At 38.2% G+C, this 20,764-nt stretch overlaps 1 protein-coding gene across 5 annotated transcripts in view; it reads right to left on the bottom strand.

Moving 5' to 3' along the window:
• The window catches only part of LARP4B (La ribonucleoprotein 4B), a 56,727-nt gene that overhangs the window by 33,498 nt on the left and 2,465 nt on the right, over nt 1-20,764 (bottom strand). Inside the window, exons 1-2 of one of the 5 annotated variants that reach the window (XM_054190206.1) lie at nt 17,282-17,378; nt 4,183-4,317 (exon numbers count right to left, since the gene is read on the bottom strand). In XM_054190206.1, coding sequence (XP_054046181.1) covers nt 4,183-4,317; nt 17,282-17,338 — 192 coding nt within the window. In that variant the 5' untranslated portion in view covers nt 17,339-17,378. Of the gene's footprint in view, nt 1-4,182; nt 4,318-17,281; nt 17,379-20,764 lie in introns of those variants that run through there. The other 4 variants (XM_054190208.1, XM_054190210.1, XM_054190207.1 and 1 more) reach the window with 4 other exon arrangements.

Here is a 20,764-nt window from a genome sequence, read left to right as displayed (position 1 = left end):
AGGTAACATTAAAGAAAAGAGCAGCATCATTACTGCAGATTTTTGGAAACAGCTGATCAGATTGCTGAACTTTCCCTCCAATATATCCAGGTTAAATGGACTGTTAAAAGTTTAAATACACATTTTACATATTAAAGCAATTAAGCATTAGCATTAGAAGTCATCTACAGGTGCAGAACTATTCAGTACTTTTCTTACAGTCTAAACGTACAATAATGTGACAGAAAGACCAAACACCAAGCAGTACCGATCCTTCATGATACTGATACCACGCACGTTCAGTTTAAGGTCTAATCCTCCCATCTCTCATTTAAAGCTATTCACGATCTCTTGAATTATTAACTATCACCTACATGTTACACAAACCGCTACTTCACTCTTAATTGGCACACACTGCAGGTAATACTGCGTATTGTCAAGTGATCTAAGGATTATATGCTACACTGAATTTTCACTAAACTGTTACGCAGGGTCCCATATTAAGCTAGTAAATCTAATTTCCTCAGTCCCTTTTTATTCTATGAGGCTTATTCCTGAATGGGTTGCAAAAGGATTTTTGAACAACATAACCTAGCAGCTCTAAGCCCCAGGCATTCTTCCATATTACCTTCTATGAAAAACATTTTAGAAAGTACAATTAAGTTAAATTTTCTGAGTTGCTACCTATTTTTCTTGTGCTTAGAATCAACAATATGATTGAATTTGTATTTACAGTACCTGTAAGCATTGACAAAAACCAACATACCACATCGGTTTGAATGGCCATTAACAGAAGCCCATGGCAGCACCCGATAATTATTCAACTAGAGAGAGAATGGGTGACGCTCATACTGCAATCAGTCAGCAAGTTCAAACAGCCCCATGGTAATATCCTCCACTGCAACACGCCAGCTTTCACAGAACCTGTTGCCACCTGATGGCAAGAATCCCTTATGAAGGCAATTTCAGATTTCCAGATCAAGTCTTGGATTCAGAAAATCAAGGAAAGAAAATTCTTTGGTCCTTGGAAAGCACTCTGAGAGCCCACATATTCAAATGTGGGCATGGCAGGGTAAGAGTTTAGGAAGAACAAGGAAAAAGACTGTGCCTTTAGCACTAAAGGTTAGTTAAGTCCTGTCTGGCAGACACAGGTCACATAAGCTACCTCCACCATGGGATTGGGGTCTTGGTCTCTTCCCTTGGAGAATAATCTTGAATTTCTAGCAGCAAAGTGTTACTGATCGAAAAGGAAACAGAAGTGAGTCAAAGGGAGTGAAGCATTTCTTACACACTGACTTTCCTGGGTTCAGTCTGACAAGGGCTTTCTCAGAAACAGTAACTGTCATCAGAATGCAAAAAAAAAAATCCAATGACAGATGACATCTGAAGCGACAAAGCCCACCTCTAAATTAAAGGAAAAGCCAGAAATACTATTTAACTCCTAAATCTATCAAAGCTAAGAATTTGCTAGACTCCTTAAATAATCTACCTCCAATTTGTAAGTGTAAACTACTATTAACAAGAAATTTACGAGGAACCTCAAGCTGCTAATTTCCTTCAATTGACTTGCCTGCAAAACTACTGAAATTCTGCTGTTAAATACTACTAAAATCAGCCAAATTCACGAGGATCTGTTGTTGGAAATGAACTGTACTGGGCTTGCAATCAATCTACATTAGGGATTAAACAGCATATAGTTTTATAGCTACTTCAAGGCAAAAGAAGTGACTTTGACTCCCTCACCATGAGGTTAAGCCTTTGCAAACTGTTAGTAGACAAGTGACCTCTCTATCACTAACATAAGCAACTCTGGAATATGATTTCTGAAGTGTTCCATCACAACATCAAAACTTCTGTTTTAATTCAGTCATTACTATCTGTTCAACGTTACAATGTGTGTTAAGTTTTGTTCCTGCCAAAGAAAACAGACTGACTAAAGTCATAATTAGGAAAATGTATTATTGTTAATATTTAAAAATATAACAAAAAATACTTTATATTATCACTTCAGAATTAAGACTAGCATGCTGGGAGTTATTTTTCCAGGATCTACAGAGGCGTATCAAGATTTCCAGTAGAAATTCTACAACTTTCCTCCTGAACTGCCACAAAAGCACTCTGACTAGGTATCACCAGATTCTAGTAGAACAGTATAGTCAAAATAGCTAGGGAATGTAATTCAGCAAATTTCTTTTAAGTCTATAAAAAAAGGCTCCTAGAAATCTCACTAGATACCACAGCAGTATGGCCCCTTATCAAATACCCACTGAAGTAGGGATCATCACAGACATGAATCTATACCTTTACGCAGTCTAGCCCTCTGATCTCAAAATAATTAAGACACATAAGAAACAGCAGGTGATTTTCAGTTAACCCGAAGCATGTATTTGCTAAAAGCAACTGAGTCAGGACTTCAGAAGTTCTTCTCCTTCCTACCACATTTTTGGCAACATGAAAGCAATCTTAGTTTAGACGAAACTGTTTTAGTTTGCTAACTTCTTCCTGTACTCCATGAAGTTTTTCTTGAACTATAGCCTTGTTCCCAAAACTTGCAACCGAGGTCCTGAAGCACTGGCAAAATATATTCATGCAAGCATGCCATTATGGAAGGGACCATCTTGAAAACAACACTTTTAAGAGCATGTATTGGCAATGATTCTCATACAACAAAACGACCTCCTGATGCTGTGCATATAAGAGTACGACACCGATTTAACTTAAAAAAGCTTAATAACTTACAGGTCTCATCTTTTTGGAATAAAATATTCAGCAAAGGGAAAGCTTTAATCTCAAAAGAATTACTTATTTGAAATGCACCATTATAACACTATGGATACATTCCAAGATATCTAAATTGACATTAGTCTCCTCTACTAAGGAAGGGAGCAGACAGATTTTCTGATCTTGAAAGAAATGGGTACTCTCTTTCTCCAAGTAAGTACAAAAGAACAGAAATTAGGATTTAGATCCAAGTTTACATGTAGTTTTATAAAAAATCTAGTATGACAAATTAAAAGAACCATCACCAATGTGAAGACTAATCAAACCACCTTTAATACTACTGCACCTGTTGAAAGTACATTGACAGTTCCAAGCTTTTGAAGCAAATCTGCAAGAATCTCTCTCTTACTGAAGCTTACACACTGGTTTCTTGGAATTAATGCCTTGAGTACAGGAAAAAAAAAATCGTTAACAGCTTAGCTTTCAAAAGTATGACACAAAAGTGGGTTCGACTTTTTCCTCAACTGTCAAATAGACAAAATTCACATCTGAGAAAGGTAAAACAGAGCAGAAAAGAACACAGAAGAAAAAAAAAAGGGGGGGGGGGACACGACCAAACAAACAAAAACCCCACCAGCTTGCTTAGCAAAGAAAAGCACAAGTTCAGAGCGTTTTCCAAAATGCTCCTTAGTGCTTGGTGCAAGGTAAGTCGAAGCAGCAAGCACCTGCTGCTTAGCATAGCACAGGTTAAGTGCCCAGCTGAACATGCACTGAAACCAAACTCTTCAAGATGTCCCAAGCAGAAACATCCATCCCAATATACAGTTAATGACCAAAGATGAAAATATAATGTTATGAGTAGAGCTTACACACAAATCAAGTATTCAGTCTTCTCAAAGACACATGTAACATTTACTGCAACACATATACACGCAGCACTATCTGCTGTATGATCTGCCAAAAGCATTCCATAAAGCAACTTACTGGATCCCGCACAGTGGCACAGAAGCGGCAGCACGTGCCATTTGGCAGAACTGACTGAGCAAAATTCCTGTTACAGAAAGCAATTTCCTATTTGTATGGGTTTGTATGTTTTTCAATTACAGATACATGCCAAGTGCATTTCCTGCATTTTCCTCACATGTTAACGTGGGAGCTAGAACCTAACTCAAGACTGGTAATACAATTCCTGCATAGCCTAAAAAGCCCTGTACCTTAAATGAGTGAAACTGTTGTAACTTGCAGTTTATTTAAATCCCCTGTAGGGCTGAAGAAAAGTTAAGTTGAGGGTCCCACTCGGTATAGAGAATTAGCCACCTTTGACAGCTCTGTTCTAGCATTTTATGTTGCACAATGCTATCAACCAACTGTCTTCTAAAGTGTTCTGAGATACAATTCTGATTAAGACATAGTAAAAAACAAAATAAATCACTGTTTCATGCAACACTTAACAACAGGGGAATATGTAATCATAATACTTACTAGATGAGAACCGTCTTTAACTTCTTGTACTTGCTGCACCTGCGGTTCAGCCACAACTTTAGTGTCCTGATCAGAAGTCATGAGCTGTCTGCTTTTTGGCTGCTCAGAGAGAACTTTACTGGTCACCTTTGTAAGCTGCAGAAATGGGAAGACAAAAGATTCTGTAAGTGGTTGTTGAAATTCCTGAAAACTCACAGCCATTCCAGACATGCCATGCTGATTCAGACCAAAGGTCCAAAGAACTTACACACAACAGGTTTGGGATTACCGTCCAGAGAAAACGCTAACAACAGGTTTGGGATTACCATCCAGAGAAAACGCTACGGCAGAAGGCGAAGATAAAGCAACCTTGCAGACACCCTCAGCTCCCAGCCGCCGGCTGCCTGGGGAGTGCAGATGAACACTTGCCACAGCACCGGGCAGGGAAATTCCACTGGGAAAGTTTCACTTGATTCTCACCTTAATTATTCAGATTAGTTTTCAAACCATGACTTCTTCGTACCACCTGGTAGACTTACTTAACTTATTAAGAAGCATTTAGTCACAAACCAACCTTTGTCTTCTACAACTACTCTGACAGTCAATCTTTGCAAATTTTAAGCAGCATGTTACAACAGTTCTGCTAGGATTAGTAACGCTCAACAAGTTGCTCCGCTCCATCATCCTAAAATGTTATTTTATTTGATTAGACAAGTAGAAAACTGAGTAGAGTTGAAAGTCTGACAGCAACTTTGCTTTGAAATTTGAGGCTATTATTTAATACTGTTATTATAAAAAACACCTGGTCTTTAAAAAACAAGAAAAACTCATTTAAAGCATAAAGTCTCAGAAAGTAAATATTGGGATGTAAAATCAGGGTAATTTTTTAAATTTTTCTTTTCAAAAGGACTATGAGCAAGTTGTAATATGCTTTGAGTTACTTATTCACCCAGAAATTCTGGTACTCCATCTGTAACAATGCGTGAGAGAAATTTATTGATTTCCAGTTAGGGACACTGAACTTCAGGCTGAGATTCTCTGTGATCTCCTTAAAAAAAAAAAAAAGTAAAGATTTGCAGCACATGGAAGGTACCAGTACGATTCCTTTCTTTAGCATCACCTCCTTTTATGGTATTTTGGACTCCTAAAGACTGGAGTTAAAGTATTTCTTTCAGTCTATGGCATTATGGCCTTCCATGGAATCTCCTCTACACTGCATTTTGAAATGGGCAAAGCAAAAACCTTTCACACAACTGACAGAATACATTCCAAAGTTTTCAAATAAAATTACGGCATTCACCTGATTCGAGCATCTCTATTATGGGATTTTGCAGAAGATAAGATTTTGCACACACAGTTGAAGAAACAAATACGCTGACATCCTTGACAGGACAAAATATTCAGCTTAGATGAACAGTTGCTTATCACTTCGTGCTACTGATGTAAAGTCAGCATGAAAAACATGTTTTTGAAAGAAACACATGCACTGTGTCACTGTTATAGTCCTGGAAGTTTTTTTCCCCTAACACCCTGCCTCTCATCTTGGAATAGAAACTATTTAAGTAACAGAGAAATGACATAGACAAAAAACCACCTTAAAAAAAAGAAAAAAAAATATATACTGCCCCTCACATACAGTGTTAACACACACATGAACATACACAGAGTCTACATGACAGAAAGTCTGGAATTCAATCACGATGTTTCTATTTTATAAAAAAGAAAAAACAAAACAAAAGTCATCCTTGGTATAAAAGCAATTTTTCAAAAGCCAGTATTAAATAGCTATACTCTGTGTTGCTTGGGAAGCTATATGCACATTAACACTCCTGAAGGTGTCTAAGCTTCTCAGAGAATGCTTCTGTTAATATTCTTTAAAGAAATCGGTTTTAGCCTTTTAAAATTTTGCATTAATATCTTTCTCAAAAAAGCACAAGACTTCTTACATAGTTCATGCTCGCTGTATATAACCTCCACTGCTGTTCATACTAACCTTGAGCATGCACATTAGTCCAGATTCACAAGCCGAAGTCTACTTAACAGAAAGACAAATGTCTTTCAGTCAGAAACGATGCTAACTATTCAGCATTTTGACCTCCAAATCAATGCCAAGGTACTTCTTTGCATCCTTCTACGTCACCTGCTTATCTCACACATTCCCATTCCCTTCTAGGATCAGCCTGTCCCCAGTCATGCTGCAATCTCTTCCATCCTCCAGTATGTTGTGTTAGCACCAGTACTTTGTATATCTACGGATTGTGGAAGGAAAACAGCTAAGATCACGTGAGTCTAACAAACAAGACTAAAGTTCCACTACACATACGTCCTTTAAAGCATTTGCTGACCAGCCATCAAACACAAAATATTCAGATAAATCATTAATTTCAGCTGAGGGTGGACAAGTTGTTAGCCAACTTGATAGATAACACATGACTGCAATGTGCACATTGCAACTTTAAATTTCTTGGGCAAGCCACCAGCAATCAGAGCAGCACATCACTCTACTGCTTTTCAGAAGTCCCTTAGATGAGATTACACAAGATGCTTATCACAGGCCAGGTTTAGATTGAAGCTCTAGGTAAGTGTTTGCATTGCTCAGACTAATAATCTATTCTCATTAGTTACGCAGATTTTTCCGTGATACACACCGCAGTAAATCCACTCACCCTGTGAACAAATTATTTTTAATAACTACAATGCCAAACCCATACATTTAATTTGCATTTTGAACATCAAGGAACAAGACTGCTCTCGAAACAAGTGATATGCTACTATACTCTGTTTAAAGAGGATAGTCAACCTGCCTTCTAAGTCCCTGCTTTTAACATTAATTAGCTATTGCCTTTCTGCAATATTGAAAGACCCCGAATGCAGAAGGAATTTCCTTTACAATTTTCTTTGCTTATATGTCACACTGCTACAACTCCCCAGGACATCAAGTGCTCTGCTGTAAGATCCCATCTGTTGTGATCTACTTCAAAACGACTTCACATGCAGGGTCATTCTGGAAAGTTAGTGCCATCAACTTTTCCACCACAGAGCTGCCACTTACCAGTCTCTTAAAGCACAAAACCTGTATGACAGCAGGCTCCCGTGACTGTCGTGTCAGATAATGCAGCATTTGTGGAAAAAGCAGTGTTATTTCAGGGAGAGAAACAATAAAGACCACAAAATGTTTTAGGCTCTTCACAGGATGTGTTTTAGCATGTTTTTCATTAGTATTGATACATATCTCCATACACAAGCTTATTTAGAAGAACTACAATCAATACCTGGTAGTGCTAGAAACTACAGATAAGGATTGATAGTTTGAAGACAGTTTATCCTCTTTTGATGCTAGTTCAATGGTCAAATTAGCAAGTAAGTTAAATGTGGCATTATAATGCAGCAGTAAAAATTATCATCCCATTGAAGAGTTAACTTGCTCACCACTTTAAAAGATACACTGAATTGCTGATTGGTAAGCCATATCTTTGCATGAATACACACTGCTGCAGTAAGTAGGAGACATCCAAGAGAAAAATGCAAGTTGGCAGCCCTGTTTGGGACAGAGATAGCAATACCTGTGGCAGAACACTGAGCTGTCAGGTGTAGATTGCAAATTTTTTCATCTAAGTTATTAAAAAAAGAAAAACCACACAACAAAAACCTTCAGAGGCACGCAGCCTCTCAAATAAGCTTTTAAACAGTATTTTTGGTCTATAGCAAGCAGATTCACACAAAAAACATCTGTCTTCCACAAATTATGCCCAGTCATATAGTCTACAGAATGGCCTGCATTTATGAGTTGATTTAGAAGCACATAATTATAAAATTGTAATATTATATATAGTTTCAGTTTTGCAAGTGCATATAGTAAATCTTCCTTCTCGCTTGTCGTTTGGTCATCATAGAGTAATTTAGTCTAGTTCAACAACTTCAGATGTATGATATCAAGAGCAAAGTTACTCTCAAGACATGCAAATATTTATTTCCAGAACTACCTAATCCAAGAGAAACTCCATGAACTTTATTGAAGCTTATCAAAAGCAGCGTGAACTTGGTTTTTAAGTAGGCAAGACGCTTATCCCCCAGAAGTTTAAAATACGGGTAAAGACATGTTTCTTAGAAATGACACAACATTCAACCCTGAAGTCCTTACTGTCCCCAAAACTATAACGCACTGCTCAGTCTGCTAAATTAGTAATTGCAACAGGAAGGGGACAAGCGCCTTAATACAGCTGTTTTCTCATGAGAGTGAGGACAATGGCGGCAGTAACTCTTTACTCATACAGATCTGTCCCTGCAGGCACTTGGTCAACAGTGGTTAATCTGAGGAGTTACAAGAACATTCTCAGGATGGACTGAGACCACCTGGCCAAGCGACACAGGTAGCACATGTTCCAACCTACTGGTTTCCCTCTGAAACATCCACAGCCACCTTCACAAAGAAGTGGTCATGGGGTTTTTTTTTTGTCTGTGGTTTTTTTTGTTTGGGGTTTTGTGGCATTTGAGGTTTTTTTTTGTTCAGTTGGGTTTTGGGTGTTTCTTTGGTTTTTTTTGTATGGTTGGTTTTTGGTTTGTTTTTTTTTTTTTTTTTTAAGTTGACAACATGGTTGTTTACTGGCAAATATTTTCAGATGCATCTTACTATAAGAATTCCACCATTTCAGAAGATACCAGATACAAACCAGCAATGGTCCACGAGATGATTACAGGGGTAAGTGCACACAGCCACATGATCACACTTGTCTGGGTGCCAAGCCAAGCAGAGCTGGGACCGCTCTCATCCAAAAGCCACATGTGTGCATTATTATGATGCCAATATCAGGCTAACCTTTACACTCAGTTTTAGTTCAGGTTTAGGTATCTTACAGTACTGGCAGAGTTAATGTTCAACTGTCTGAAGATATTTATATACACTCTGCATCCACATACACCACAACCTTGCAAACAGCTTGGAAGAGACATCTACTCCACTGTTACATAGCCAACAAAACCACTACTGCCCCCTGCCAACCCCCCCAAAACCTATCTCGAGTGCAGCCCCCGATCCTCCCACCTCTGCTTTCATTAGAAGTAGGATCTAATTTTTCTAATTCATGTTCAAAGCGTGCTTTTAGGCAGTCTGTTTTGCTGTCTAGTTACACGAGTATGAGTAGCAGCATGCATTCTCTCAATCAAACCCGTCAGATAGATCTGTTATTTAAAAACATGCAAAACCCCAAACAATGCTCTAGGGCTGAGATCTTGCCTGCCAACTTTCAGCCCAGGGTAATCAGCCCTTAAAAAGAGATTTACAAATGCAAGTGCTGACAACTAACTTTCACACTGCAAACAGCAACACCATAAAACAAAAAAGCTCACTAGAATAAAAGATCTTTTCATTTCTCTTCCAGCCAGCACAAACAAAAATAGATCTCAGTTTGGCTTTGTGCAGAACTCTTCCTAGCAAATATTTTAGAAGCTTTAAACACAGATTAAGATAAACTTTACACAAGGCTAATACAGAAATACACTTCCAGTAACATGAAAAAGCCTAAAAAGCTTTCAAAACAGAAGCGCACTGCCTAACTGCAGCCCCATAGCAAACTTCCAGTGGCAGTCCAGAAACCCTCTTTCTACTGTCAGAGATAACACAGTTTCTCACCACCTTTCAGGCCCTTAAGTATCCACCAGGATCACGACAGCCCAGCAGAAGTAATCAGAGCTACCACTGACTTCAGCTTAGAAAAGAATTTTAGCAACTGCTCAATACATCACATAGTATGAGAAATTACAAATGCCTCTTCCAAAAGTATGCTATTAATTTTAATACATTAACTCCTGTTTAAAAAAAATTTACCTTTCTTCATTACTTTCAGAAGTGTTTTGAATATCCAAGGCATATATAATATGTCAAGAGTTAATCATGTCCTCAGTGCAGGTAAAGCCGCTAACTCAGATGTAGGATAGTTAAGCTTGTAGAGCTTTATCACGAAAAACTGACAAATCCAAATCCTGAAAGGCTGCAAGTTTCCCCCCGTCTTGGCATTATGAGCAGTGATACAAACTGGAGCTTGCAATTTTAATCAGATGGCCATTTTAGAAGACTTTCAAAGAACGATTTCAGCTGTTAATGTAAGAGTTGAACCATTATCCTGGTGCATGGGCCACACGTTACCATTCTGTAGATGAGTAACCCCTACAAAGCTGTATCATTCCAATACAGAAAGCCTGTGACAGAACTCAGGGGTTTCCATCTTTCCTTTCAAAGCAGGAAATAATCCTCTCTAACAGAGCAGATGTGACAAACAATCTATCATTCAAACGATGGCATTACTTAAAAGAAAATATACTGTGAGTAGTTACATTACCACAGTGGACAAAACAGCTGCAAACAAAAAAAATCTACCAGCCCCCAAAAGCACATTTGTTGGTGGCCATCTCTGCAATCATCATTGCGCCAACGTCAGTTGTAAACTCTGTACTACACAACAGCGATTAAAAAGCTGACATGACAAATATTTAATCACAGCATGTGTCCACAGAAGTTAAATACTGAATACACTACTATTTTTAAAAATCATCGCAAGGCTCTGAACTTGTTTAACTGCTAATTAGCTAAACAGTCAGAGGAAAAGTTGAAAATTTAACCTCTGGAGCTTACTTAGCCTGGCCCAGACATTTATCAAAGCCTGCCAGACGGAGGTTTCAAAATGTAGATGCATCCAGTGTACATGCCAGCTGGTAGGCTAGAATGTTAGATTTCAAAAAACCCCAGAAAAGTACTGTTTGATTTGTTTCAGTTTTCCTTCCTGCCAAGAAAATTGCTTATGCCCGGGCACCACCCAGGCAGCACCCACGATAACGCAACTTTTTGGTTCTTGAAGAGGAACACGGACATTGCATGGGCATTTTAAAACCCACATGGCAACCAGGTGTTCGTAAGAAATGCACTGTGTCAGCAGGCCACCTAAACCTTAAAGCTATATGGTTTTAACATTCTGCAATAGAAAACACCAGGTTTAGAGCTGCTGCATCTACTTCACAAGTTTTTGTTTTTCAAAAAAACCCAAAAACTTCAGTTCTTTATAAGGCTGATAGCCTCCAAAACTGTTCTGCAATTCCATTAGTTATCTCTCCAAACTTACTCTCTCCTCTAAGTATGGCTGAGATTTCAAGAGAAACAGCAAACCTTGCTATTTGAAGGGAACGCTGCATTTCCTTATTTAAAGATCTATGAAACATTTCTGTGCTAGGCGTCACAAGCAATTTGCAACTCCATCATTTACTGAGCTTTCCAACTTGCACACAAACTGCACACCAAAACTGATTAGTCTGCAAGTCTAGAAATTCAAATCGTTAGAGTAATTAGCTATCCAAGGGATACCAAGCAATAAGTTACAAAACAAAGGTGATAAAATACCAAAAGAAACCTGATAGTGGTAAATGATAAGTACTGTATACAGAGGTATATGAAAGGCTTTCAGTCAAGAGCAAGAAAAATAGGAAGGGCATGAAGTTACAGCCTTATTCACTCACCTAATCTCAAACAACAGGAAGAAAGATCTTCACAGTACACAGAAGATAACAGGATGACTCCTACCAGAAATAATCCTGATTATCTTTTTTATGTCTAGCCTTTTACATATTGTATTTTAAGCATATATGCTTAAAATAAAAGAAGATATTTTCACTACATTGAAAGGTCTCGCACAGAATTTCTGCAGTCCTCTGCACACCAAGAAGGTAGCACCTGCGTGTCAAAGTTATCTCATGCACACTTAAACGTCACTCAAGAAACGGACTAATAAGCCTGTGGATCACATCCTCTTCAGTAATGCAATGCAGGAGATGTTTAATAGTATATAATCTAAAAATATCTTACCATTTAAGAATGCTAGGAGTGCCTACCAAAACAGGAATAACCCACTGGGAAGAAATTTTTGTGCCTGATAAGAGTATCATGTGCCTCGAAGACAAGTGTGATTGTGTCATGAGCAGTTTTCAGTTTGCTTACGGCTTGTTCTGAGTTTTCAAATCTGAAGCAGCACTCTCCTGACTGCAGGCTGAAGCACATAACATTAAGAAACCCAATTCATTAATTAACAGGTGTTGCTTCATGTAGCACATCCATCAGAAAGACACAAGCTTGTTTTCCTCCTATAAGTGGACTAACAGCACACACCCTGCAGGTTATCCATAAAGATGCATATTTAATTTCTATTATAACTATCATGTCAGATAAGATATTCTTTTATCAGATGATGATTTCAAGAAGTACCAAACTGTTAATTAAAATAAAGCCTTCACTCTTCCACTTGTGCACTATCTGAGCAACCTCTCAAATGGCAGAATTAAAGTTAACAGCTCAGCCAAACCATGCCAATTGTGAAATGAAAGGTGGGGTGCTACCTTAATATAAAGCATTTATGATCATAATTCTCCACAACCCCATCTTCTCTTGAAAACTTGTTTGATCTAGTTGAATGTAGAATCACAAATTCTGTGTTCATCACCAAGGCCTACGAAAAGCACAAAACAATCTCACACTGGAGGAAAAAGGTCTTTCATCTTTCTCAGGAAAGAGATCAGGAATTTGCCACTCAAGCACATTAGGTAAGTGTCTCAAAGTATAACGACTTTCTGATAAAATACTCCCTCAAGTTCACGAGCATTTGACCTCCTCCCTACCTTCCAGCCCTGGTGTCTCTTCTTATTTTTCCAGGAAAGAAAACATCACCAGCAAGAACTGAATTGGAATAAATTTCAACAATCCCCCTTTTCTACAAACAGTTAAACAGAGAACTACACAGTAGTTGCTTGCACACACACTTTACTTCTGTGACCACCAGCAGAGGAGAGAGGACCCAAACTGAACCAATGCCATTAATCCTTCCTTCCTGTTCTCTAGGCAATCATCAGCAAAGTACTACAAACCAAGTCCTGCAGTTCTGAGTGAAACTTAAGAAGTCAAGGGCACGTTATTCTGCTGCTGCTATTACTCTTGCCTACAAAGCATCACAGGCAGTTCCTACTGCAAGACAAAAAGAAAAAAAAAAAGAAAAAGACAACAGTAACATACTTGCAGGACTTTCACAAGAGAAATCCCAGCAGAATGCCTGTACTGAATTAAAGAGTGAAAGAACAGGTGAATGCAAACCACTGCTCTTTTGCATTGAAAAGAAAACCAAAAAACACCACAGAAAACAAATTAAGCCTGAACACAGTGCCATGATGCTTCAAAGCACCTACAAAAGGACAAGCTTGGAGTTCCACACTGTACACCATTTCACATCTGCCTCTGCTTCCAAGCTGTATAATCGAGAATACATTATTAAATGAGCCTAAGTGTAGAGGGAGACTAACTTTTCATATAATTTTCTAAAAAAAGACAGCCTAAATAACAGCTAAGTATAAAACCCCCAAATTTATGCCTAACACGGGTTAACAGAAACTGTAGAATGTGACTTAAGTTCCCTTCTTCTGCAAGATTTTTTTTTAAATACATATATTTTAAAAACTGATGAAGTATTCATCAGAGCACAGACATCATAGATTATACTAGCCCACTGCTCATATTAATTTCATGTAACGCTCCCATCCACCTACATTTACCTGTTACGCTTGACTAAGCTACAAGGCAACAGTCTGCGCTTGCAGTGTCCAGTGCAGTGGGATTCTGATCTGCAAATAAAGTCACAGCTGAGGTAGTGCAAATTAAAGTGTTGGTATTTTTACTAATATACATAATTTTAACAGCTAGAAGTGTTTACCTACCACACAAATATTAACTCTAGACCCTTTGGTGTGATCTTCAATAGGCTAATTGCATTCTTCTCCGCAAATCAAAGCTTTTCAATAACTTCAGATATCTTTATGCCTACCAAATTAGCTGGGAGACTATTCCAGGCTTTTAGTGTAATACCAATATTTAATGTCAAATACTGTTCACTGATGCGGAAATTAATTTTTTCCACTTACTGCAAACATTAGGAAAGCATGAAAAAAACCTGTTTCTGAAGTTTAGCACCACCACATGCAAAACCTCATCTAATTCGTCAACTATCATCATCCATGATGCTTGTCTGCACTGAGGTCGCATGAGCTAATAATCACACAACACCTCAGTACACACAGAAAGCAGAAGACACAATTGACTAGAAACAGCAAATTGAATTAGAAAGAAAATTAAAGCTTGCCCTGGAATGAATAGGGCAGGAGCCGATACCTATTAGTACTAATGATTATGGATTTCACAAAATATTGTGCATTTCTGTACTATTTTTAAATAGGCATTTTCGGAAAACTAGATGGTAACTTAAACTCTTAAACTGATTTATTTAAAATGAAAATAAAAAAATAAGGGAAACTTTTCAAAAACTTCCATGTATCTTTAGCCTATATTACTCCTTCCCATAGCCAACCAAGACACCACATGAAGAGATTAACATGGCTATCACAAAAAGCCACGTGAAAGACTTCTCATCTTTTTTCCTATGAACTATATAGTTCTTCATTTTGACACACATCTTATTTCCTGCAAGTGAGTTTACTTTGGCAGTCTGGATACTGTCTTTCTCATTATATCGTATCTTCTCTGAACTCATGCACACATGAGGAATTATTATGCAATGATGGTATCTTGCATAATAATGTATTTTCCTTGTTTCCCTTCCCTCCCCACATAGCTGGCTTGCTCTGACTTAACCAAGGGGGTTTTGGGGGCTTGCTTTTCTCTAAAGTATCTATTTAAGGAAAGTCAGAGAGATTAATCTTCCTACTCCACTGCTGAAGGAAGCAACAATTAGGTATGCTAAGAGCTCACACAGAGCAGTAAAGTTTCAGGAACTGTTGCACTTTCATCTTGAGAGGCATTTTTCATTCTAAGACTGAAACTGATTCCTGACTTTGCTGGCTGATGGACTGGCCAGCATCTCAGTAAATGGACCTGTCATTTTATGAATTATGTTTATTTCACAGAACAACTGCTACAATATTTTACTAGCTGCTTCAGATTTTTTAAGCTAAGATGCAGCAATTTATCATCTATTTGGCCTTTCCTAATTCTTCAAAGAAACACTAAGTCTTCAAAAGATACAACGCAAGACAGAGTACCAGCAGCTTCAGCACTCGCTTAGAGGGAACAAGTTAAATGTTGTGCATGAAGCGTCAGTGTAGCAATGCCGGGAACAACGAACTTCCTTGTTTCAATTACTGAAGGTTCCTCCTCTCGATTTACCAATATGATCTTTAAGTTTTCCGCATACTTCACTACCCTGCTAGCCAGAAGATGGCCAACATGCAACTCAGGGTGCTGTCTGTGACTCTAGGCAGTACAGTTTGCAAAAGTAAAAGAAATAACCAACCCAGCTATGCTGGGTGGGATTTTATGGACAGCACCTTCTCCAGAAAAAGTCAGAAGCTGGCAAAAGTGGATGCAGTATTTTATGATGAAAGACAAGACTACAAACATCACTTGAAGCTCTGAGGTTAATATTTAGGGCAGTTCCAAGGGTGAGGTTAGAAGTCTGACGTTCTTTAACAGGTCTTAATAGGCTTATCTTAGAATATTGCTATTATTTGGATTCCATGTTTCAAGTCTGCAATCAGTGCTGTGCTTAAGCAAGAGGAGGTCAAAAACTGGAACTTCTAGGACACTTAATATTTTTAGTGCTTTGAATTATTCTTTAAGACACACATACAGCTTCAAAGCGGACTGCTAGGTTCTTTATCATCACATTCTCAGACCACACAATAAACACCTAATTAGGGGAAGCAGAAATCTTACACCAAGGATCTCAAATTCAAACACATGCAGAACTAGAATTATAGAAAATATTTGATGCAGACTGATGGGACAGCTGTTATGGTGCTCCTAGAATACATCTTCAGTCAGAACAGTTCTGAGAAAAGTGAGAGAGAAAAGGGTCTACACCCGAGTCCAGGTGGGAGGCCTATACAGAACCAAATAAGATATTGATAATTACAGTGATAAATGAAAAGGTACAATGCCAAGTCTTCTTCCAACAGGAACACATACAATAATCCTGACTATGCAAAGATTATTTTCATAAACACCTGTTCTGCAAAACATACAGCCTAGGATAAACTCCCTCGAGCTCTGGGCTTTGGTTTTTTTTTGGCGGGTGACTTGAAAGGTATTCATTTACCTAAAATATGTTAGTTTAAGTTTTGAAACACGTTCATGACCAAAGCTAAACTACTTACAGAAAAAGCGTCATTTAACTTTAAGGTTTTGTAATAAGAAAAGGAAGCTTATGTTTTTGCCAATGATTATTTCATGAACCTCTTTGCCAAAAATAGAATTTAACCCAAATAATCCAGTCACTTTAGTATTACTTCCTCTTTTTGAAAAAGCCACCATCCTCCATTACAAGCTTCACCAAAATCAGAAGCAACTCTTGCTTTACTTGTAAAACACTGTATGAAAGACTATTGGTGCACATTTGTTCACAGTTAGAACACCCCACCTTTTTGGAGTATCACTGTAATCAAAACTACTGGTAATTCAGGTTTTGACTCACTGTTAGGAGGATGGACTGTTCCAATATTTGAGCTTGGATTTAGGGACAATAATTCTTCCTTGCAAGCCAAAACAACTGGGCACAGACTCTCCTAAAAATTCCACTGATTCCTTGAATCCAGGCAGTTAAAATATACAAAGTTAATTAAGAAACAGAAAATTATAATCGTAAAAAACAGATTATAAGCTAAGCTTCAGCAACAGGTTCATAACAAAAAGATCCCTCTCCCTCCTTTATAATACAAGTCTTCTAGACATCCATTATAAAGAATTGGACAACAAGCTTTTAACAGGAACAAGTACAGAAACCTAAGATCTTGGAGACATTCCAATGCAGGCAATGATATTTTGCTCAAATTGTTTGCCTTGCTGCTTTAAACAGCAATGTGTTGACCATTTTCTGTCCCTATCTATCAGGTAGCAATAACACTGAATGGGAATGAAACTCCAAGATTGCAGATTCTGCACCTTAGGTAGCTGTTTCATAAACTTTGGTCCTCAACACTTAAAAGTAGCTGTGTCCGATGTGTTCTTCACTTTTGCTCCGTTTTTCTAGTTCCTAGAACAAGAATGAGAAACCAGCAGCATACATCAAAACGTTTGAGCACAAACCTTCAGTGCCAGGGTATGAAAAAGCCAGCTACTTTGGACATTGGTCTGTTGACTCATCAGTTCCTTGTTTGAACAGAAGTCAGACTGTTGTGGGGCAACCTGCGACAGCATCACAACCTGTAAAAATACACTTATGGATACCAACACTGACTGAAAACAAAACCAGAGGGCTGCCAAGAGGCTTAACTGTAAGAACCTGTAATGTTCTCAAGCATTTCATTAAGTTTCGGACAAGCGAGATTTATCAAAGGGTTAAATATTTTTTCCTCAACATAATTACTATTTAACTAATATTTTGTTTCTGAAGATTCCCTGTCAGATCACTGGCATCCTATGATTATAAAGCACTTTAATGGAATAACAGAAATATACAATTTTTTGAAGTAAGTTTGTAACTCCATCACCAAGACAGATGGAAGTCTGTCTTATGAATACCACCGATAAAGCATTAATATTCATCATGGATGCTTATTTCCAAACTAGCAGGGAAAAGCCTGTATGAAGTTGAGGGAGAATTTATCTAAGCAAAGGGGAAATACTATTGTGATACTTGTGCATGAAAACAGAGGAAATCTAAAAGCAAAATTAAGTGACACAGTATTCAGACTTGCAAAAAGCCCACCACAAGCTTTAGGTAAAATAACTGTATGTTCTACATCTACACTCAAAACTCAGTATATTCCTGAATAAGTCCCATATGAACTGCTGACAGCATCTGAAGGTTGTAATTTCCAAAGTCTTTGGATCGCCAGCGCTTGCCATTTTCAATAGTGAAACCAATACAGGCATTGTAGGAAAGAGTCCCTAACAGATAAAGCAATTCTGGGTCTAAAAATTCATCATAAGCTACCATGCCAGATAGATACCTATAGATATCTATAGGCATCCGTGTTTCTATCTATCGGTATATGCAACAGTCCATAACTAAAAGCTGTGTGTAGCTACTACTACTTTAAGTACATGTGCACTGAACTGGAGATATCTGTGAACTCCACTTGGCCATAAAGGCAATCCAGAATAAACCTTTACTGTAGGATATACTCCCTGGGACACCAGCTCCTTACATGCCAACAGCCTTATGCTAATAACAACAGAGCTGCTGGAAGCGCAGAGGCGGCAATCCATTCAGCTTATGAACGAATGATTCCTTTTGTATTACATCATTCAACTACCCATTAAGGACCTGGACTGACAGGATCCAGAACATGCATAGCCCAGCCCTCCATGGTAAACGAGCGTTAGGAAAGATTAAGGCTCAAAGAAATTGGTGATTCACCAGGGCGTCAAAACAGTGTTTCCCCAATTCCCTGCTATGTTCTAGGCCAAGTAGCTAGCCACATATTAGTAACCCCTGTCAGACTTCCAATTTTGGAGTTAATTGCTGTTCCTGAAACACATAGCCAGACACAAAATACCTGCAGCAGCACACATCACAGAACGAACACTGTCATGGCTAATCGCACAATTATGCTGTATTACAGTCACACCTAATTTAAGTACTCCAAAGTACCTCTGTTGTCTGCAGGTATTACTCTATTGCGTGCTTCCTAAAAGAGACGGGGGACACCCTCCTTTAGAAAGGGTACAGAACAGCAACATGCGCACAGAATGCACAAACGTGAAAGACCAATTAAAAAAAGGACTATAAATCCTTGGCTCCATCACATCACCAAAACTTAAGAAATAGCAGCTATGAACCAATTAATAGAATTTTCTTCTCTGTTGCACTACTTTATAGAACTTGGCTAGATTAATTTAAATGAATGGGTGGTCAGCTTCGAGTCTCCTGTTACTAACAAGTTCCTCAAACTTACTAGCTTTAGGTGATTTTTTTATCATGAGCCAGTCAAAGTCCGCATATCCTTGAAGAGAAAGAAGTGGATTGTTGGAATAGCAACGGATCTTCTTCAATTATCAATATTTACAGCACCAAATTATTTTTATTGACCAGGTGAAATATTACTAAGTTTTACATTCAGAATAAGTGCTCAGAGGTGTCCTATTTTCATGTTTGGCTGTTACGATACACTAGCTTGCCTCGAATTTCACACAGGAGAGTTAATACATAGGAAAAGAAAATAGAGCTTCCCCAAAGCACTAGCTTATAACTGTATTTACAACATTTTCAACTGATACATTTGATAAAGCATATTACCTGTTCAGGTGGAAGAGGGTGTGCACTTATGTTTTCTCTTTTTTGAGGTATCACACAAAACTAACATTAAAGTTTAGTTTTACATCACTTTCCCCTCCCTAATTTCACGACTGGCTTATGCGGTGAAATCCACCTTGTCTAGATCTTGTTTTAGATGGACTAAAATAATAGTATTGGATTCAGCATGCGTATGCCTTGCTTTGGGAACATCGTTCAAAGACCTTTCTGGTGCCTTTACTATAAGCGTAGCTTTTACTCTCATTTTCTACACAGTTCTCCACATACTATTGCCTCTTACAAAACTGTAGGAGAAGGGGTTAATTTTCTTCCTTACAATATCCTATTTTGTAACATCCTTCCTTTCCTACTCCTACCTGTGTGTGTCCATTCTGAATGCAAATACAAGAGACTGGCAATACGCATATTAGTTTAGTATGACAGATTACATACAGGAATAAATGCAGCCAAAGATTATTTTCTAGTTTATTTCTAAAGTTACACAAACTTGTTGTCTAAAAATGTCATTTTGCTAGTAAATGCTTAAAGGAACAGAACACTGTGTAAACCACACTTTTTACGTCTTGCATCATGTAACAGTTCCTCACATATGCGCATACACACACACAAAAAAATCACACTCCCAAAGCCTGAAGTTCTCCAGACTTGAAACTGTTTCTTGGCTTTCTTCATCTGGTCTCTTTTGCCTTTTTCTCTGTGCCAGCAATAGCCTTCTTGACGCTGCATTTGTTAGCTACCTCTACAGCCACCTTTGCACCTGCCTTTGCAGAGCGTCTCCAAGACAAGAATGCTCCTCTTCAAGGAGATCAATAAGGCCACTGTCCTTGACAAAACCTGCTCCTTCCAACACAGGCACAAGAAAAGGTAAGTCAAGTGCTCTACGTGCTTATTTGTGTACCTTACCTGTTAATTTACGAGAACATGAATGTCTGATGAATGTATACAGGCACCATGGAATTAAACATTAATAGCACTGAAGGGCCAAAAAGCCAGCTAGTTTAAAAAAATTAAACTGATGAAACACATCTACACCCAGTTACTTTGTTCTTTCTAACTCCTTTCTTGCTACCTTTCAGCTGTCACTTTAGATTTGTCACGCACTATGGCCAGAAACACGCCTCTTCCATGTCTAGCATGTGCATTTTGTGAGGTAATGTAATAAATATTTAACAAAGAGTTTATATTACCATGCCAATTAAGCTCACAACTGATTTAAAGCCAAAGCCACTGACAGATATGAGACTTAATAACAGACGCAGCAACAGATCTCCACAGGACATGTAGATTAGACAAACCTGATTGTATTTATT

This window comes from Rissa tridactyla, chromosome 2 (genome assembly GCF_028500815.1).
Source record: "Rissa tridactyla isolate bRisTri1 chromosome 2, bRisTri1.patW.cur.20221130, whole genome shotgun sequence".
NCBI lineage: Eukaryota > Metazoa > Chordata > Aves > Charadriiformes > Laridae > Rissa > Rissa tridactyla.
This window is presented reverse-complemented; position numbering and strand designations above follow the sequence as displayed.